Raw genomic sequence first — 22,895 nt, 5'->3', positions numbered from 1 at the left:
GTTACGCACGTTGGAAGGATAAGCCGAGATTTGCATTCTTCTTTCTTTTTCAGTAACTGTTTCAATAATTTACCTTGTCGATCTAATTTAAATATTACACTGTCACAAATTGCACTACCTTATAATATTTGAACAATACAAGTTCTACGTAGATAGTTTGAAATTGGCAATTTATTGTCAATAGCTAGATTACTATTAAATGTAATTTGTAGTTAGGATTAATATATAAATATCGGCCATAAAAAGAGGCAAACCAAAAATGACTTATTCGTAGATTTGTTATCTATGTAAAAGATCTTTAGTTATTGAGCTTTCCGAATTGTCAATACAGTGACCTGATTAACTTAAACCATTCATTGTGCAATGAAATAGTAACTAATAAAACCATGAAGTTTTAGTTGTTGGACTAGAAAATACTATTTCTCTCTCTCTCTATATATATATATATATACTCTCTATATATATATATATACCCGGATGATTTATACAAATTTGGAATTATTGGATGTTAGGTAAATCTTATGTTTCATTTTCATTAAGTGGATGAACTATTTTTGAACATTTTGAGTTCCTTTTACTTTTTTGTTCTTTTTAATTTGAAATTGTTTGGAGATAAGAGAGGATTTTCACTGTCAACCCTTAGTAATTGAAAGGGTATTTAGGTGAGGAGTTTGGCATTTTAGCAAAGCTACAAAAGGGTTAACAGATTTTTAGCTCATCTGATTTTTTGAAAAAAAATGATGAGTTATTGTCATCACTTGAGCGGTTGTCGGTGTCGGCGTCTGCGTCGGCGTTGCCTGGTTAAGTTTTATGTTTAGGTCAGCTTTTCTCCTAAACTATCAAAGCTATTGCTGTGAAACTTGGAATACTTGTTCACCATCATAAACTGACCCTGTATAGCAAGAAACATAACTCCATCTTGCTTTTTGCAAGATTTATGGCCCCTTTTGTACTTAGAAAATATCAGATTTCTTGGTTAAGTTTTATGTTTAGGTCAACTTTTTTCCTAAACTATCAAAGCTATTGCTTTGAAACTTGGAATACTTGTTTACCATCATAAGCAGACCCTGTACATCAAGAAACATAACTCCATCTTGCTTTTTGCAAGAATTATTGCCCCTTTTGGACTTAGAAAATCAGTTTTCTTGGTTAAGTTTTATGTTTAGGTCAGCTTTAATCCTAAACTATCAAAGCTATTGCTTTAAAACTTGCAACACTTGTTCACCATCATAAGCAGACCCTGTACAGCAAGAAACATAACTCCATCCTGCTTTTTGCAAGATTTATGGCCCCTTTTGGACTTAGAAAATATCAGATTTCTTGGTTAAGTTTTATGTTTAGGTGAACTTTTTCTCTTAAACTATCAAAGCTATTGCTTTGAAACTTGCAACACTTGTTCACCATCATAAGCTGACCCTGTACAGCAAGCAACATAACTCCATCCTGCTTTTTGCAATAATAATTGCCCCTTTTGGACTTAGAAAATCATTTTCTTGGTTGAGTATTATGTTTAAGTATACTTTTCTCATAAACTATCAAAGCTATTGCTTTAAAACTTGCAACAGTTTTTCACCATCAGAAGTGGACACTGTACATCAAGAAACATAACTCTATCCTGCTTTTTGCAAGAATGATGGCCCTTTTTATACTTAGAAAATCATGGGTAGGACAATAGTTCTATTTTACAAAAAAAATCAGATGAGCGTCAGCACCCGCACGGCGGTGCTTTTGTTTTATAAATAAAGTTTACCCATTTTAGCTTGGAGCTATTGTACTGAGCCTGGCGTCACCCCTTTATGCCCCACTTTTGGACTTAGAAAATCCTGGATGAAGTTTTGAATGCCGGTTTACTGAATTTGAAACTTCATATATGTGTACATATAGCTATTATTTAAAGGCATATAGACTTGAAACTTATTTCTTCTTTTTTCTATGTCAATAACCAACCCCACAGAATCAAGTCCCATAACTCTGACATGCATTTTGGGCAAATTATGCCCCCCATAAAATCCTGGTTTAAGTTTTGCATGCCGGCATGCGGGTTTACTATTCCAAAACTAATGCAGATATTGATTTGAAACTTCATATAATGTATCTTTGGGGTTGTAAAACTAGGTGATAGCATCAAGTCCCATAACTCTGACATGTATTTTCCAAAATTATGTCCCGTTTTGAACTTAAAAACTTTGGTTAAATTTTTGCATGCAAGTTACTCTCTCCAAAATTAATGCAGATACAGGATTGAAACTCTATATATTTTAACAGTTAGGGTAATATTCCTGCTTCTGGGACAACAATTTGAATAGTCAAGCATTTACGGACAGCTCTTGTTATACAGTAGGGAGGGCTTTAAAGGTTAGGTCCATATTTTGAAAAAAAATTGAAACAACTCCATATCATAGAAAGAAAGAGTTGTTTTAAATGAAAATTGAATAGTTTATTAAACATGTATATTACTCTACTAAACTATTGTCAATTTACTGAAATATATGCAATAAGTTCTGGAAAAGGACTGCATAAAGGGGCCATATGTTTAGACTAAGTTAAATGCCTTTAAGCCATATCAAGTGAGAAAGAAGCTGGAACCTGGTATGGTTTTTGAGACAGCGTATATCCCTATCCGGATTCGGAAAGTGGTCAGAAAATGACACAGGCTAAATACTCACAGATAATGCTATAATCAACACATTTTGTAGATTAACAAAGCTACGTACAGTGCAGACTGGAACCTGAACAAAGTAAGACAATGAAAACGGCAAGAAAACACTAAATTTACTCTTGGAAACGATATCTATAGCTGGAGCTAGTAATCTGACCTGATTCGGTTATGCCAGCGATGCGGCGGCCATTTTGTTTTAATCAAAATTCATATCGGAAAATTACTAGCTGGATATGGAATATATCCTATCTGCATGTGACGTCTATTGACCAATAGAAACGCAAGAAACTTGTAGATAGATAGATATCTTTATTGCCTCCAAAGATTGAAGAGTACATATTATAATATATAACATTTCAATTTACAAAGCATAATTACAAAACAATAGGTACAATATAAGTTCAATGTACAAATCACAATTGCATATTAAGATGAATATTGAATATCAATTCCAATTATAACTGAGATGCTAACACATATGTATATTATATCTACATATAGTAGTAACAGAAACCTGTATACATATGTGAGGAATAATAATTGCATCAAACGATTCGTAAAATCTGCGAATTTGTTAAGTTTAAAAGCTTATCGAAACGAAATATAAGCATTTAGTTAACAAAATAATATAAGCAGAAGAGATGTGTTAAATGAAAAATTGTAAATCATAGTGTACAGTGAAATCAACATTTAAACATGGTTAATAACTTAACTTTATAGCTAAAGTTCGATTTCGGTCATTGAGCTGCCGTGACTGCCCTTTAACGTATGGAACTACGTCACGGTCCCATGTTCGAAATCCAATAATAGTAGTCTATTTACAATAGTGTACATATCATTGATAACTAGTTGTAATCATATCCAGACATTACAGAATAGAGGCCACAAGCCATTTGATGATAGTGTTTGATTAACACTGCGAAATTTTGTGCATGTAATTAAGACATGATTTCATACATTTCACTCTTGTTGTATCAGTCAAGTCAAAGGCTGTAAAGCCCTTAAACATTTCTAACATTTGTTGCTCGGGGGCTACACTACAAAACTGGTCAAACGTTTCAATGCCTAAGTCATTGGATAATTTTGACCAAAGATTTGACCTACGAGTGTCATTGATTGGACAGAACATAACTGAGTGTAGAGAACTATTGTTCGTTACAATACGACACTTTGTGCACTCCGTCATAAATCTCTGTGAAAATAATTCACATTAATTTCATTGCGCTGACAGATTCATAGCGGTAGTTTCTGTAAATTTGACAGAATTTCCATAGATTACAAGGAATGTACTCGTAGTGTATTGTTAAAAAACTGTATAGTACATTATCACTACATATTCTTGATTTCCATTCGAATTCATTGTACATTTTAACTGCCTTTTTAACAGTTGTTTTCCATCTATTATTATTAGGAAAAGAGCCATCATGTACATAATTAGACAACACATTACATAAGCCATATTTCCCTAAGACTCTATATATGTCAGGCATGAACCCTTTACTTTTTCTTGGGTTATTCATGTACGATATTAGTCTGTGGCTAAATACTTTTTGAATGTTAAACTTAGAATCAAGTAAGCATAACTGACCGAAAAGTAAAAGTTTGCGTTTGTCTATAAGAATTGTTATAGGTAAAATACCAAGACAGCTCAAAGCTATATCAGTGCGAGTATATTTCGGTAATCCTTGTATGAATTTGACGCACTGCGCTTGGGCTCTTTCCAGCATTGTGATATGTGATTCTGTCAAAGTATTCCATACCTCGCTGCCGTAGAGAGCTTTGGGTAAGACAACTGATTCATATATTTTCTTTGACGTAATCGGGTTTAAGCCATTGCTATTAACTCCACAATCCACAAGACTAAAGAATGACTTTCGCAACTTATTGCAGCATTCACGTACATTATGGTCTAATGACAAGTTCTTTTCACAGTTTATTCCAAGGTGGATATAGTTTTCTGTTTCTTCTATAACGTTATTTCCAAGTTTCCAATTGCAGTTTCTTGATGTAGTTTCATTAAATACAACCACTTTACATTTAAGCGGGTTGTAAAGAAAACGTTCATTTAACGAATTTTGAAAACATAATTCGAGAAGTTTATCTAATCCATTTTTGGTATATGACAGGATCACCATGTCGTCTGCTGAAGTAGGACAACCACAATTTATTGTGTTCATTTTAAAACTGAAACCGCTAGAATCAATTTTGTTCATTAATTCATTTATGAAAATCAAGTACATGTGTGGACTTAAACACTGGCCTTGTCTGGTGCCTTGTAAGACTGGGAACCAGTCAGATTGGTATCCGTTTGATCGTACACTGCTGTAGCTATTTTCATACAACGATAGTATAGACTTGTAGAGTGTTATGTCAATATCCATTTTATACAATTTTAACATGAGAAGATCAATCCAACAGCGATCAAATGCCTGTTTAGCGTCCAGAAAACAAGCATATAGTGTAGAGTGGTTCTCTGCAGCAAAACTAATATTTTCACGCAGCATTAGTGACGTCATCACACAGCTAACGTTACGCTGGAAACCCCCTTGTGAAGGATTAAGGTGAAGTTTATCGTCACTATTTAGGAGCAGGAGAACAACTTTTTCATATAGTTTGAGAAGTATAGAACACAATGTGATTGCCCTGTAGTTATTTGGGTCCGTCTTCTTCTTGTTCCCACCTTTAAATAATGTGATGATAATACCCCTTTTCATTTCCATAGGTGTATGCGAAGATTTAAGCATGCAATTATATAGTTTCACTATAACACTTAACAGAAGTTCTCCGCCGTGGATAACATTTTCATAGTATATTTTGTCGTTGCCGCAGGCTTTGCCTTTCTTGCACGAATTGAGAGCCTTTAATACAATGTCTCTTTCTATTATATAACGGTTACCGTATTTATTATTTAAGTTTTGGCGTAAAGAAGAGATTTCGCTGGTAATTGTCTGTCTGTACGTCTCGTTAAAACCTTCGCTTTCCGTAGGGGAATAAAGATCTGCAAAATAGTCTCTCCAGCATGAGTTAATTGCTTGCGGATCTGTATAGCGGACATCCTTGAAAACCATCTCAAGCGAAGAGATGCGTTTGGGTTTATTCCTGCGTTTATTAATTAATTTCCAAAACTCACAACTGTCAATTTCTGCAGCCACATCTATTTCATGTTCTTGCTCTTGCATATATTTCATAACACAGATTCTATGAGCAGACCTAAACTTGCTTTTGGAATCTTTATACGATTTATAACTAGATGCTGTATTCCCTCTAGGCTGATTTTCTTTCATCCAGTTAGTACGTTTAGTTTTCATTTCATTGTGGAGCTCTGATAAGTTCCGGTTCCAGTACGGTTTAATGTACGGCTTATAACCTACTCGCGGGATACATGCCTCTGAGGCAGTGTTAATAACAGACACAATTTTGTCGTACAATTGGTCAATCTCACGCGTGCTTATTATGTCTGAACTTGCTAACTGCAGTAATAATTCGCTGTTTTCAAGAAAGCATTTATAAGCATTAAGCTGGTTTTGCGTAACATTTTTCCAGTTGATAATGTCTGTTTTAGGACTATTATTAGTTTGGGGCGAGTAAGCAGATGGCATTATAACGGAGCATATTACCGGCCGATGTGTTGACACATTCAATGCATTATCCTCTAAGATTTTGCAATTTACCATATTTTTAGAAAAACCTTCAGACATTATGATAAAATCTATCAAAGTTTCTCTATCACAGTTGTATGGTACATTTGTAAATTTTGCCCCCGAGCAAACAGCTTTCGTATTTATAGCTAACATATCATAATTTGACATAAAGTCCATTATAAGTTTACTTCTTGAGTCAATTAGTGAAAATATCCCATGTTCTGATTCAAGTTCAGCATTGTAGTCACCCATACATATAATGTGACCTTTGTCAATGTACATACATATAATATTCTCCATTTCTTCGAGGTAAGTTCTATACTTAAGCAAAGAATGGTTTTTACAAGGCATGTATATTTGAAATATGAAAACATAACACCCTGGACTGATCATTAATTGTATACCTATAATATTGTCACTAGGAATATCAAGCGGGCAGATAATCGAGTTCAGTGTTTTTCTCCATAGAATAGCATTACCTCCCTTGCCTACTTTACGATTAGTGCATAGTTCAAGGTCTGGGTCTGATATTGCAATACTAGTATAGTCAGTATGAATAGAGTCAAGGAAGTGGAGATTACTTCCGTATAACCAGTGTTCGGAAATGCCGCAAATGTCTACACTATAAGTATTTAAAAAGTTACATAGGTAACTTGCACTGGACATGATGCCAGTAGAGTTCCAAGTTGCAATGTTAAGATCTTTTATTGTCATTTACTGTGTAAAAAGATACTACTTTAATAGTCTACATCGTCTTCAAGTAACGAGTACCGATTATATGTTGGAGTTACGTCGCGATTCTCCGACACCATTGAGTTGTAACGGGATCTCCGCCGATCCCATTCTTTTCTCGAATCATCGTAGTCGTACTGTTGTTTGTATTTGTTCCTCGGCATCCATGGCCTGCAGACGACACCCGAAGGCCAGAATGCTGGGTCGTCCACAAGAAGATTTGCGTTTTCGTCATCTTCGACGTTAACGCGAATCGTAGTAGTATTGAATTTTCTATTTCGGAAAACCGATACTTTGGTAACTTTTGGTCCCTGATTACGCACAAACGATGCAATTTTTTGTTCAGTTATTGTTGGTTTAAGCCCACCGACGTAGAAACGCCTTGTTTTGCGTTTAACGTATTGTGAAAAGTCTCCATAATCATCAGAAGGTTGGTCTTCGGTATTGTTCATATGCCTATTACGGTAGAATCGTGGACCGAGGTTTTTGTCTATGATAGCAAAATTGACACGCTTTTGCTTTTTCTTATTTTTGTCCCGATTTTCTCGTACACTAACGCGAGTAGGGATTGGTATATTTCCAAATGATGTAGTACTTTCAACATTCTTGTTGACTGTATGTTCGCTGATCTGCAGCAGTTCCGCAGAATACGGAGCAGCCGGGTCTCTTGCGGAGTTGAAGAATGTTTCATAATCTTGATCACGTGATGTTAAGTTGTCGTCTGCAACAGTTTCCGCATGTGTAGGGATCAGAGGTTCCTGTTCAAGGATTTGTGGCTGGGAGTTAACCACGTCACGCGGTGAATGAACTGTTGGCGATGTTTTATGATATGAGGACATGATCCTCTTCATGTTTTCAATAGTTCGATTCAGTTCGATTAAGTTGTCTTGCAAAAGTTTAAAATTGTGTCCATTTTTCAACACCATAGATTTACAAATGTTAACATCAGATTTTATGGTTTCGCTGAAATTATCCATTCGTTTGATCATATCTTTTACTTCGGACTGAATTTCTTCATGTTTCGTTGACAAATTCAACTTTATATCATTTACCGAGGATTTTATCTCAGCACTGTCTTTACCTTGAATGTTTTCTGATGCCGCCTGACGTTGTTTTATAAGAAGCAGATCTGCCTGAAGTGACACTACGACATCTTTCAGATTGTTAATTTCACATTTACATTGACAGTTGTTTGGGATCTGTACGGCCAATGACTTTCTTGTATTCCGTTTTGAATTACTGATCAGCTCTTTAATGGAAGAGTAATCCGCCCCTTCAATAACACTAAGTAGTGCATGTATATCATAGGCTAACTTCACAGCAGCACTGTCACCAGTACGCGTGTTCATTCTTCGTTTCATTTCAGTATTGCTGTCAAATGGAAAGTTTTCTAGGTTTCGCACATATCTGAAAAGCATGAGTCTAGTATTCTCAAGTTTCTGTTCACATTGTTCGTAATCAAGTAATAAATGGTTAACAAACATGTCAGTTGGTTGTTCTCGAGCCAATAGTAAGAGACGTTCCTGTTCAACAATGTCTGTGCAATTTTCGGGTTCAATGGTACTCTTTGGGATGTCATCATCCTCGTCAGATTCATATGCGTGTTCACGATTTGTATTTGGGAGCATTGGGGTAACATAAATGTCAAGATCATATTTGTCTGGAATGTTGTGCTGTTGGGTTACTGATGCTATGTTTGAATTAATTAAGGGAGAAGGGAACTTTGATGTGTCAAATTAAATTCATTTTGCATGTCTTAGATAGAGTTATTGTAAATATATTTTAAAAACATTTCGATGTAAATTTTGATCACAAAAAAAGAAAAGATTTATATGTCATATACAGACATTGTGTAAGTATGACCTCCCTAGGATAAATTTACAATTGTCAGTGTTTACAAAGAGTTATTAATGATGTCAAAATGTCATTTTGTTGAAGAGGAATACAAATTTGAAGTAATTTCCACTCATTCCGTGCTTGATACTACCTGTGAGTGATAAACACAAATAATCCTCAAATACTTCAACCTCATACACAGATACTTATTGAAGCAGTTTGTTTCAAAAGACAAAAAAGAAGACAAATATTTATATATCCCTGAATGCAAATATTTGAATAGGGGTAATTTGACAGGCAAAATAGTTAAAGGTTTAAAAAAAGACTATCTGTATGGTTAAATTTTTATTTGTGTCGAGTTAAAAGATGGTCATCCATATTACAAGCATTTCAGCTTTACGAATATTCTGTTGCAGATTTATTTAAGGAACAGAAAGACTCATGACATAGAATTAAATCCATAGTAGAAATATAATTTTTAGCTTCAAGCTTTTGTACTCACCTTGGCATCGGTGTTGGCCTGGGCGTCTGCATGGGTGTAACTCCTTGGTTAAAGTTTTGCAAGCAACTACGCACAGCTGTTATTTCAAGGCTGATTTTCTTTTTCCAGGTCAATTACCAATCTCACTTGGTCAAGTCCCATAACTCTGACATGTATTTTGGCCAAATTATGCCCCCTTTTAGGGTGAAAGATTTGCATGCAAGTTACTATCTTGTTTTATATGTTATAAAGAATTGTTTTAACCCCCACCCATCCTCCATCCATTTGTGTGAAAATGTTTAATAAGCGGAATATTGGTTTTGATTTCAATATAATGTCTAGTTTTACATCTGCATTTGATAGATATTGGAATATTTCAACAATCTGAACCAAAAGAAAAGTTTTAAGTCTGTCTGTATCTTCCTGATTTATTCCCAATCTATTTTGGTTGCACAACCAAGCACCAAGATAGGCAAGTGTAAATGGTAAATGTACTGATGTGTTGCATTGTTGGTAAATAAGTTATATACATCAATTGATTATCTGTAAGTTACATTTGAAAACATTTTCTGCATGTTAATACTTAGTTAACAAATTTTAAAGTAGCTGTAATTAACTTGAAAATCAAAAAGAGGCATAATAAAATATCTGTCCTAGTGACCTCCCCATACCAAAGCTAATATATCTTCAGTTGCCTTTGATGTCAGACTTCAACTGTTACCCAAAGACAGTTATCATACCGGTAATTATTGTCTCATAATTAATGTTAACGAACACAAAATATTAAGTTGAGAGGTCAACCTACTATAAAGGTAGGTTTGTTATCGGTGCAAGATCTCCTGTAAAGCTTTTTGTTCTGTATATCTTCCAAATCATTTGGATGATTAAAGTCGGTTGATCAAGAATGCTTCTTATAAAAGCAGTCATTAGAAAAAATACAAACATGGCATACATTGTGGATTCATTTTAAAGGTTTATATCTATTTTATACTGTTTAAATGGTAAAACTGATTTCGTACCAATTGTATGACTTTTTTCATTCGTAATGACTTGATTCTGTGTATAGGAACGTAGATATAGGATAGAACTTTTGCTGCAACAGCTTTACTCAGTAGATGCATGATACCCTAGAGTAGTGTAGAATAGTACAGGTATTGGGTGGATGCTTGATTTTCTGGAGTAGTGTAGGTATTGAGTAGTAATCCGTTAGTATCCTAAGTATGAAGGATTTACACTGAAACTTTACCGAGTAAAAAAATACAAATTTCCATAAAACAACAGTAAATTTTTACTGCAGTTTGCCAGCTTAGCTCTATAAAGAGGGCCCATATCTACAAATTGCAAGGTGTGTGTTGATCCTCAGGCATGGTGTATGCATGCTCACCATGATGATTTGCTAAAAGACATTGTTTCTGAAATCATTAGTCCTCCACCTTTGGGAAGTTGGCAGAAAACATGTTTAGTACTGGTACAGAATCCAGGAACACTGGTTAGTTAACTGCCCACCATAACATTACAGAAATAATGTTGAAAAACCATGCTAAACTCAAAATAACAAACAAAATTGTTTATTGAGATCTTAGTTACCAACTACGTTTGAAAATTTAGTAAAAGTATTTCTAAATCTGTATTCGAAAAAGTTTGATAAAAAAATTTGGTTTGCTCCTTTACTGTAATACATTTTAGTGTGCTGTGAACTGAGATAGGATTACTTCATTTGCATATTGTGCATTGTTTATTTGTATGCAGTTTTCCAATTTCCAGTGCACAAAGGCAAACATTGCAAAATAAGTGTTTTACACTTAGTAGTCATCAAGTTTGAGGGCTGTTTTACATGGAAACTGTCAGCATGTTATTATTGCTAGAAGTAATAAAATCTTGATATATAGGAAATAGCACTGAAAAACATGTCTCTAGATGGTAATATATAGGAAAAGCACTGAAAAACATGTCTCGAGATGGTAATATATAGTAAAAATGGCACTGAAAAACATATCTCAAGATGGAAAAATATATAGGAAAAATTATGGCTCTGAAATACGTGTTTCTAGATATTTGTTCAGAGATGGTGTATTGTTATTTATTAATTTAATAATGCAAATGTTGTTCTGCTTGAAAGGAAAGTAGTTCTTGGAGTTACTGAATGTTTTGTATTGTATGGGCCAAACAGAAGCTATTCGGCAGTCACTGTTATTTTGAGTGGACAGCGCTTAATCATTGTTTAACTTGTAAATAATCCCCCAGCAGTAATAACAATATCACACCACTGAAAGAATTCACACAGCCATTTAAAATGCACGTTTCTTGCCAGGATATATGGTTCTTAATGCATTTTTGATAAGCAAAGATAAACATACAAACTGTACAGCCCATGCTTAAACAAATACCTTTGCACTTGAAAACTCCGATCATGTTATGAAAGACATTCACATACTCAGACATTGAACATAAAGAAAAGAAATTTTTATCTTTTAAATTGCATTTCATTATGTGTGACAAGAAAACTGTTTATCAGTTTGGTCGTTTACATAGTTTCCTACAGGGCGATAACTTTGACTGTAACACCCAAACGTATGGACGGATAATGAATGTGACTTGATAATGAAATTAGTGTTATTTTTGGTACGTTTGTAATTAAAATCGTTCATAGTTGGATTGTTTTCAACTAGTGAAAATGTACAATTAGAAATTCGAACTTGTGTTGTGACTAGCTACAGCATATTGACCTAGTCTGTAATGTAAATTACTATTAATTTTTCTTTCTTATTTTGTTTAAAATAAAAATTAATTAATTGCTTGCTTTTTGTTTTTAATGGGATTGTAATGACCTGTGAGATATATGTATAGCATAAATGAAAAACATTTTTCGAAAAAAAAGAAAAGAGACTACTGAACTGTAGGGTAAATGATTATGATACAACAGGATGATTTATAAGTCCTTGAAAAAAGTTTAAAATGTCTACCCTTATAATTGACTGTATCCTTAATATATTATTTTTCATATATTGTAATACCGTATTTTCCCGAATTAAGGCCCCCCCTCTAATTAACGCCCCCCACCCATTTTGGAGGGGAAAAAAAGTCAACAAGAACGGGAAAAAATCACCTACCTCATTTTTATAAGTCCACATAATAAGTAATTTACAGTACTAAAGTCCAATGTATTAAAAATTAAACACACTTTTAAACAGTCCATGTACCGTAAAGCCAAAACATTTGTACTAAGTACGGTACCTAACAGGAAATTAAACGGTAAATACATTTTTGATTTGTTTTTACACCACTCGCGCACACGCTTCCTGCCGACTTTAAACAAACTTGCAGCAATGTGTTTACGATCTACCCTTTTCTTCGGCAGTTTTAAGAACTTTTAATTTAAAAGCAGGCACAGCAGCGTGTCAAACCATTGACATTGTGTATTGCGCTATTAGCTACCCGCATGTACTAAGGAAAATGTTATCGGAGTACACAGCTGTTTGGGTCATGACGTAATGTGTAGTGTCGCGAGCGTGTCAAAAAGCCTGACATGGAATACACGAGGTACCGTATTTAAATGCATAAAAGACACACTGCATTAAATTGGATGCCAAATAATTACGTTTTAGGGGGATTAAACAACACAGAAACACTTTACAGCTAGTTTGAACGATGTTTTTAAGTTTTGTAAAAATTTTCATTTTTTATTTTGTTACCTCAAATAAACGCCCCCTCTTTGGAAAATGTAACGCCCCCGGGGGCGTTAATACGGGAAAATACGGTATTATACTTAATTTGTAGAGTACAATAATTGGTAGCATATTTTCCATGTTGCAAAGTATTTTTTGCAATCAATTTTATTATTGATTACAGAGTAAAAAGGTCAAGTTTGATATTTTACTGTAATTTTGTAGTAAATTGTATCGGTTTTCTATCTATAATTACAAAATAATTGGTATACTTTATTCTTTATAACTGGTCTACAGGTGGCAAAATGCTCTCAATTTAAGGCTTGATTAACATTCTGAGGAAGGTCACACAAAATTTTAGTAACATTTTACCATTATAAGAAGTTTGTAATTTTACGATGTAGAAATGTTAGTGATTTTTGCTATTGAAAAATTCAAAATAGAGGGTGGCTATAAGTTTACATCAAACAATCGCTGACATACAATCCAGTTTCTGACTTTTTAAGTTATGATTTTTTGATGATTTTTTTCGTTGACTGCAGACACTTAATATATCACATTTATAGAAATATTACAAACATTTCCATGAGCAATATGTCTACTCGAGGTGTTTTACAGAAATTTTTGATGCATAAATATTTCTTTATACAGTACATGCATTTATTTTACTTGTGAAAATGTATTTTTCTTTACACCATTTATTATTTTCATCTTTAGAAAGCAGAAAGCTAAGAATACTCATATAGAGCATTTAGCTCAATTATACTAAGGGAGAGCGCAGATCTACTGATCGCCGTGTCGTGAGTCCGATCCCTTGCCTAGGCGCATACCCGGTTTTCTTTGTGGTGATCTGATAAAAGACATTGTGTCTGAAATCATTTGTCCTCAACCTCTGATTCATGTTGGGGAAGTAGGTAGTTACTTGTGGAGAACAGGTTTGTACTAGCTGGTACAGAATCCAGGAACACTGGTTAGGTTAACTGCCAGCAGTTAGTATAATAAACTGAAATATTGTTGAAAAATCCCACACCAGCATTGTATTAATCTTCTTTACTGTTACAGTGTTTTAGAAATTGGTTGGAGAGTCATATTGAATAAGGGGGATGAATAGGATGGATTGAGAGAAGCAGTACGATTTAGTAGATGGTTGTAAATACTTGATAAAACATTCTGTTGTTGGTATACTTTCAGATGAAATTTCAACTTGAGACAGGATGACAGCACCACGTAAGGGAAGTGCGGATAAATCAATTCCGCACACAAGGTTGGAAAATGAAGACATGATATGGGAGACTTACGAGATAGGAGAGAAGCTGGGTCAGGGAGCCTTTGGTAAAGTTTTCCAGGTCCGACACAAGTCAACAGATGAACAATGGGCAATGAAATTTATTAATAAAGAAAAGGTAATTGTTTGATGCAGTTTTGATATTTTTTTTTACAGAAGTTACTGTCTTACTCTGTAAAATAATTTTGCTTGGTAAAGTAACAAAAAGTCACTATGCAGTGATGATTAGTGTGACTGAGAGGCAATGTGATAGCAGTATCAAACTTAAATATAAAATAGAGCTAAGTGGTACAAGTCATTCGGTAGTGTAGATACTGGAACTGAATTCAAGACCCTAGGTTATGTCCTAGTCCGGCTTCAACCTCAGGTTGTTTGAGTCACTCCGTAGTGTAGACATTAGAACTGATTTCAAGACCATAGGTTATGTCCTAGTCCGGCTTTAGCCTTGGGTTGTTTGAGTCACTCCGTAGTGTAGATATTAGAACTGATTTCAAGATCCTACATCATGTCCTAGTCCGGCTTCAATCTGAGGTTATTTGAGTCAGTCCGTAATGTAGACATTAGAACTGATTTCAAGATCCTAGGTCATAACCTTATCTCAGCCAGGCTTCAACCTCCGGTTGTTTGAGTCGCCCTGTAGCGTAGATATTAGAACTGATTACAAGGCCATAGGTCATGTCCAAGTCTGGCTTCAACCTCTGGTTGTTTGAGTCGCTCCATAGCATAGATATTAGAACTGATTTCAAGACCATAGGTCATGTCCTAGTCCAGTTTCAACCTTCGGTTGTTTGAGTTGTTACGTAGCATAGATATTAGAACTGATTACAAGACCATAGGTTATGTCCTAGTCTGGCTTCAACCTCAGATTGTATGAGTCATGCTGTAGCATAGATATTAGAACTGATTTCAAGACTGTAGGTAATGTCCTAGTCTGGCTTCAACCTCTGGTTGAGTCACACCGTAGTGTAGATATTAGAACTGATTTCAAGACTGTAGGTAATGTCCTAGTCTGGCTTCAACTTCTGGTTGAGTCACACTGTAACGTAGATATTAGAACTTCAACCTCTGGTTGAGTCACACTGTAACGTAGATATTAGAACTGATTTCAAGACTGTAGGTAATGTCCTAGTCTGGCTTCAACCTGTGGTTGAGTCACACCGTATAGAACTGATTTCAAGACTGTAGGTAATGTCCTAGTCTGGCTTCAACCTGTGGTTGAGTCACACCGTAGTGTAGATATTAGAACTGATTTCAAGACTGTAGGTAATGTCCTAGTCTGGATTCAGCCACAAGTATATGGGATTTCAAGATACTACATCATGTCCTAGCGGAGCTTCAGACTCGTGTTTTGAGCCTTGATATTGGAACAGTATCCCAAGATCCTACATCATGTTTTAGTTTGGCTTAAACATTTAGTTGTCTTAGTCACTCTGTAGCTTAGACACTGGAAATGTATTCCAAGACACTAGGTCATATTTTTATCTGGCATCAACCTCTAACATTTTTATTATATTTTCAGGCCGGGAGTTCAGCTATAAAGTTGTTAGAGAGAGAGGTTGCCATATTGAAAAAAGTATCACATTGTAATATCATACAACTTAATGAAGTTTTTGAAACTGGAAAGGTAAATATTACACTTCTGTACTTATTCCATAGAAGTTCTGCAATTTCAGTATTTCACAATTTTTAAGAGGTTTTCTATATTTTTGGTGCTTCCTATATTGTTATAGTATTCCAAATCTTTTGAATATTTAAAAAAAAAGTGGCAAATCTTGTCTGTGGATTTCTAGTTTGTTCTGCTTGCTTGTTTCTTTGCTTGTTCAGTGGGCTTGATAAAGAAAGAAGTACATTTATCTTCATTTATGTTTCTTTCTAGATGACAATAAGATATGAGCCGTGCCATGAGAAAACCAACATAGTGGGTGTGCGACCAGCATGGATCCAGACCAGCCTGCGCATCCGCGCAGTCTGGTCAGGCTCCATGCTGTTCGCTAACAGTTTCTCCAATTCCAATAGATTATAAAAGCGAACAGCATGGAGCCTGACCAGACTGCGCGGATGCGCAGGCTGGTCTGGATCCATGCTGGTCGCACACCCACTATGTTGGTTTTCTCATGGCACGGCTCATATGTTGTTTTTTTGTCTCAGAATTTGAAAAAGCAAAATAAACTGTATATTTGTACATCATAAAACCAGCTCAGCTGAGTTAATAAACCTTAAATGGACATTCTATCCCTGAAGTATTTTGAAAACAATTTGAGCGAAGAATTAATATTATAGTGCATGAATGTGTAACTATTTGTATGTTTTTGAAAAGAGAGTTATTTGTTTCTGCCGAAATATTCAGCTTAAAAGATTAAAGTTTATAAGAGTGTTGACCTGGGTAGGGTTTGTGTATGTCAGAATACTGTTTTACAGAGTATGTTCGTACTCTGTTTGTTTTTATGCATAGAACAGAATAGAATAGAAGTTAATTAAGTACTTCAACTACAGATTTTTTTTTCAACTTAAAATACATGTTGTACATGTATCAGTTGTGTACAGAAAGCAAAATTTGATCCCTCATATCAGATGTTACTCCATTCTACCTGTTTCGTGTGCTGCCTTTATAAGATATGAAAAAATCTGAAAATCATCTTATTCTTTAACCTTTACCATGCTAAATTTTTTAAAATGGACTAGTCCATCATTCAGTTTGGTCAGTACCATTTATTATTCAAAGGGGTGTTCACTGAAAATTTACTGACTCAGAATAGGGAACAGTGTAGACCATGATCAGCCTGGCAGGCTTGTCTTGGTCTGCACTGGTCGCAAAGGCAAAATCATTTGCCGTCAGCAGGCTAAAGGTTAATCACAACATACTTTAAATGTTTCCTAATAAAAATTATTTACTAATTAGACGTTTTGCTTATAAATATAGATCTTACTTGAATTTACAAAAGACTGAATGTTCTAGATAAATACATTTTTAATTTTCTAAAAAAAATTCAGTGCTAAAAGCTACTCTTTTATATACATTATTTTTAAACAACTTGGCATTGCGGATTAAGAGTGGAGTTAATCCTACAGATTAGTGAAAGAATCTGTTTTTGGATTACTGATATTATCTTGTACGAACACAATGCAGTCAAAAATAATAATGAGACAAAGATTAGGGTAGTGCTCTTAACTAGTCATGTCAAACCTTTCAAAACAATTAAACTTAGTTACATGTAGATGATATATCTATTTACTTAATAAATTCCTAATACTTTCAACTGTTCCCTTCTGAAATTATGGAAAGCATGTTTTAGCTTACCTTGGTCTGAAGAATCATGGGATGCTTATTTGATAATTATGCCACCTGTTTGTCCATCCATCAATATTTCCTGTATATGACCTTCTTCTGAACAACTTGATGGATTAGCAGCCTCTGTGGCCAAGTGGTTAAGGTGTCTGACTTGGTACCACTGACCTTCTCCTAAACAACTTGATGGATTAGCAGCCTCTTTGGCCAAGTGGTTAAGGTGTCTGACTTGGTATCACTGACCTTCTCCTGAAAAACTTGATGGATTAGCAGCCTCTGTGGCCAAGTGGTTAAGGTGACTGACTTTGTATCACTGACCGTCTCCTGAACAACTTGATGGATTAGCAGCCTCTGTGACCAAGTGGTTAAGGTGTCTGACTTGTTATCACTGACCTCCTGAACTACTTGATGGATTAGCAGCCTCTGTGGCCAAGTGGTTAAGGTGTCTGACTTGGTATCACTGACCTTCTCCTGAACTACTTGATGGATTAGCAGCCTCTGTGGCCAAGTGGTTAAGGTGTCTGACTTGTTATCACTGACCTCCTGAACAACTTGATGGATTAGCAGCCTCTGTGGCCAAGTGGTTAAGGTGTCTGACTTGGTATCACTGACCTTCTCCTGAACTACTTGATGGATTAGCAGCCTCTGTGGCCAAGTGGTTAAGGTGTCTGACTTGGTACCACTGACCTTCTCCTGAATAACTTGATGGATAAGCAGCCTCTGTGGCCAAGTGGTTAAGGTGTCTGACTTGGTATCATCGACCGTCTCCTGAACAACTTGATGGATTAGCAGGTTCTGTGGCCAAGTGGTTAAGGTGTCTGACTTGGTATCACTGACCTTTTCCTGAACTACTTGATGGATTAGCAACCTCTGTGGCCAAGTGGTTAAGGTGTCTGACTTGGTATCACGGACCTTCTCCTGAACTACTTGATGGATTAGCAGCCTCTGTGGCCAAGTGGTTAAGGTGTCTGACTTGGTATCACTGACCTTTTGCTGAACTACTTGATGGATTAGCAGCATCTGTGGCCAAGTGGTTAAGGTGTCTGACTTGGTACCACTGACCTTCTCCTGAACTACTTGATGGATTAGCAGCATCTGTGGCCAAGTGGTTAAGGTGTCTGACTTGTTATCACTGACCTCCTGAACTACTTGATGGATTAGCAGCCTCTGTGGCCAAGTGGTTAAGGTGTCTGACTTGGTATCACTGACCTTCTCCTGAACTACTTGATGGATTAGCAGCCTCTGTGGCCAAGTGGTTAAGGTGTCTGACTTGGTATCACTGATCTTCTCCTGAACTACTTGATGGATTAGCAGCATCTGTGGCCAAGTGGTTAAGGTGTCTGACTTGGTATCACTGACCTTCTCCCGAATAACTTGGTGGATTAGCATCCTCTGTGGTCAAGTGGTTAAGGTGTCTGACTTGGTACCACTGACCTCCTGAACTACTTGATGGATTAGCAGCCTCTGTGGCCAAGTGGTTAAGGTGTCTGACTTGGTACCACTGACCTTCTCCTGAACTACTTGATGGATTAGCAGCCTCTGTGGCCAAGTGGTTAAGGTGTCTGACTTGGTATCACTGACCTTCTCCTGAACTACTTGATGGATTAGCAGCCTCTGTGGCCAAGTGGTTAAGGTGTCTGACTTGGTATCACTGACCTTCTCCTGAACTACTTGATGGATTAGCAGCCTCTGTGGCCAAGTGGTTAAGGTGTCTGACTTGGTATCACTTGCCATTCACTGCTGTAGTTTTGAAACTTCTCATGGGATGTGAAATTCTTTCATATGAAGATGTCAACTAGCTGGCTCACAGAAGTTTGATGGGTTTTACCAAGGTACCTGTTAGTGCCTGTAAGGATGCCTGATGGGCAACTTTTAGTCTTCTGCCACCATCAAAGCTGGAGAGTGGTCATATGACCTGCATCGAGTCAGTGTGACTTATGACCAGGTAAAACCAAAAATCACACAATTTCAGTAAAGATGGATCCATATTTGGCTAAAAAGCATCCTCTAGTAACTGTTGTACAAATTTAAACTTACAGAAGTAATGACTGTGACTTATTATGGCCTAGGAACAGGGTCCTCACCCATAAGATCTTACCATGCTGGACATGACTGATTCTGCCTTTGCGACCAGTGTAGATAATGATCAGCCTGCACATCTGTGCAGTCTGATCATGATCTGCTTTGACATTCAGTCATTATGGTTTCGGTAAACACCCCTTTTAACAGTAAATGGAACTGTCCAGATTGAAAGATGGACAAGTTCATTTTAGAAATTTAGTAGAGTAAGGGTTAAGCTGAAGATGTAGTCAACTGATTCATGTACATATCTTACAGCGTATGTATCTAGTTATGGAGTTGTGTACTGGTGGGGAGTTAGCAGAGGCCCTGAAAGAGAAGAAGTATTTCATGGAAAGTGAAGTGAAGGTGATAACAAAGGAACTAGCAAGTGCAATAGCCTATCTTCATAAAATTGGTAAGAGAATAGTACTGTGTTTTAGATTATTCTTTATAACGTTGATCAGGTAAATGCTGTAATTATTAGGGATAAGGTCTGTAGAGCTATGATTTACAATGATGCCAACCCTTGGAGACTGGTACAGTTGCAAAGAGTGCTAAAATTGTTAGTGTTGATTTGCTTCTCTTGGTAACACATGAAATTAGCGAAGTGGTTTGTCTTTTCTTGGCATCTTATGTTAGGAAGGGAGTCAAAGTTGCTACACATGCTGTATTTATGTTATCTCTATAAAAAATGTGATCTCAGTACTTAACCTATTATTTTGGCCAGTAAAAAAATAGTTATGCTATTCTTAACATCCTATTGTTTGGGTCAATAAAGAAGTGATCAAACTGTATTTAAAGTCCTATTTGCTGGACTAGTAATGCACTTGCTTCTTTACTTGATGACTTGGCATATTTGATGGGAGAGTTTGATTAAATAAAAGCTGACACTTAATTGATATTGATTGTTCCAAAGAAAAAAATATGGCTTGAAAGCTGAAACTTTGATGATGTCACGCAGAATCTTTATAGGGAAATATGATTCAAAATAGACACAATAATTCTTATTGTCTGTGTTATCTTAGCTTTAATGTACTATTTCCGATGTTGCAAGTTATGTATAGTCTCATAAACTTGTCATTGATGGGCACGTTTATGGGGTTAAGTTATTTTTGAAAGAAAATTCAATGAAAAGTTAGAATCAATAAAGTATTAAAGAAATGAATACGTTGAGATAAGCGGTCAATACTTTACATCATACAGATAAATACTGTCACATTATGTCCGTTAATGCATCTTGGTACAGAAAAAAACTAATTTAATTACGGAGTTAAATCAAAGTTGTACGTGACTTTGTTGGTATGTTGATTTGCGCACGATTGAGCAGTAGAGAAATACTGAGGAACCTCGGCTCAATAATATAAGCCTTATTGATGACACAGGACAGTCTAATCATAGAGAAACAACTTTAATTATATACCTCCACAGAGAAAATAATGAGATTTGAATTTTTATTTTTTGTGTAGTTTATTGATAGAGCTATCATTATGTCAGGGAATCACGCTTTTCATATAATCCAATATTCATTTAACGTCAGTTTTGAGCTTAAAGTTCACGTTTAACTGTGAGATAGAAGCTGTTTTTTGTTTTTTTATCAAGAATTCGAATTAAAGTTGTTTTTGTAAGTTAACATTTGTTTTAAAATAACAAAAAAAAAAATAGCTTGTGTTTTGTAGAGACATTGTAGCAGTATTTAAATTCTTACTGCAGGAGAATTATGAGGATATACAACAGATATATTTGAGAATATGACCAAAACATGAATTTTAAAATATCAAAGAAGGCAATGTTCTTGCCTACCTTGCATGGAAAGGCGAGGATATTTCCAGTAGTTACTAAGAATCAACATATCGTTCTCTAGGCCCTAGACTAGGGAAAAGATAAGCTGTATGTGTGCATTGTGGTTGTAGTTTTGACATCTTTAACTACATGCACACTTTCATAATTTATAATGTCTTTGAAACTTATGAAATTGTCTGCAGGAAAAATTATATTACATGTCTGCTGGTCAATGAGAGCAGTTTTCCCAGTCTTCCAGACAACATTGATAAAAAACCTTGGAAAGCATTTGGTATCTCATTCCACACTGTCCCTCTGTTCAGGAAAACCCTGTCATGCACAGGCGTTTAAATTCTTACAAAATCATTCACGTCTTCTGAATCTATGTGATTCCATAAAGTGTGCATAGTTTTGCGGTAGTGAACAAACAGGGCCTAGGGCTTTGATATCTGGTGTGTAGCATCATCTAGTGGTCCTCTACCAAAATTATTCAAATTATCCCCCTAGGGTCAAATATGGCCCCGCCTCGGGGGTCACATGGTTTATATAGAGTTATATAGGGAAAACTTTGAAAATCTTCTTGTACAAAACCACATGGCCTAGGGCTTTGATATTTGGTATGAAGCATCATCTAGCGGTCCTCTACCAAGATTGTTCAAATTATCCCCCTAGGGTCAAATATGGCCCCGCCCCAGGGGTCACATGGTTAATACAGACTTATATAGGGAAAACTTTGAAAATCTTCTTGTACAAAACCACATGGCCTAGGGCTTTGATATTTTGTATGTAGCATCATCTAGTGGTCCTCTACCAAGATTGTTCAAATTATCCCCCTAGGATCAAATGTGGTCCCGCCCCGGGGGTCCCAAGTTTTACATAGACTTATATAGGAAAAAAAAGTTTAAAAATCTTCTTGTCTGAAACCACAACACTTAGACCTTTGATATTTGGTTTGTAGCATTGTCTTATGGTCCTCAACCAAAATTGTTCAAATTGTACCCCTTGGGTGAAAAGTGGCCCTGCCCTTGGGGTCGCAAGTTTTATATAGACTTATATAGGAAAAAGCTTTAAAAAATCTTCTTGTCTGAAACCATACGACCTAGGCTTTTGGTATTTGGTATGATGCATTGTCTAGTAGTCCTATACCAAAATTATTCAAATGATGCCCCTGGGGTTAAACTAGGCCCCGCCCTTGGGTCACTTAGTTATTATGTGAGTTATATAGGAAAAATACTTAAAAAATCATCTGATCCTATTTCCAAGACTGTTTAGTTATAATTACCTGATGACCCCAAGTAATATGATGTCACTTGACTGTGACCTTGACCTACTGACCTACTTTCTTGTTTTTTAAGATACAGCCTTGAAATTTTGATGACATACACAGTTTTGCACACAAATCGTAAAACTGAATTTCATTGACCATGAATGTGATCTACTGACTTTCTTAATATTTTATCATCAGTTTAA

The 22,895-nt window shown here is 35.8% G+C and overlaps 1 protein-coding gene across 3 annotated transcripts in view; it reads left to right on the top strand.

Moving 5' to 3' along the window:
* Positions 1–22,895, top strand: part of LOC123552141 (serine/threonine-protein kinase 33-like) — a 56,179-nt gene that overhangs the window by 14,053 nt on the left and 19,231 nt on the right. For 2 of the 3 annotated variants that reach the window (XM_045341558.2, XM_045341561.2), the window contains exons 2-4: positions 14,206–14,417; positions 15,819–15,923; positions 19,923–20,061. In XM_045341558.2, the coding sequence (XP_045197493.1) occupies positions 14,229–14,417; positions 15,819–15,923; positions 19,923–20,061 (433 nt within the window). In that variant the 5' untranslated portion in view covers positions 14,206–14,228. Of the gene's footprint in view, positions 1–11,857; positions 11,972–14,205; positions 14,418–15,818; positions 15,924–19,922; positions 20,062–22,895 lie in introns of those variants that run through there. The other variant, XM_045341560.2, reaches the window with a different exon arrangement.

This window comes from Mercenaria mercenaria, chromosome 4, assembly GCF_021730395.1.
Source record: "Mercenaria mercenaria strain notata chromosome 4, MADL_Memer_1, whole genome shotgun sequence".
NCBI lineage: Eukaryota > Metazoa > Mollusca > Bivalvia > Venerida > Veneridae > Mercenaria > Mercenaria mercenaria.
Note: the sequence above shows the minus strand (reverse complement) of the source record. Positions and strands in the feature narration are given on the sequence as shown.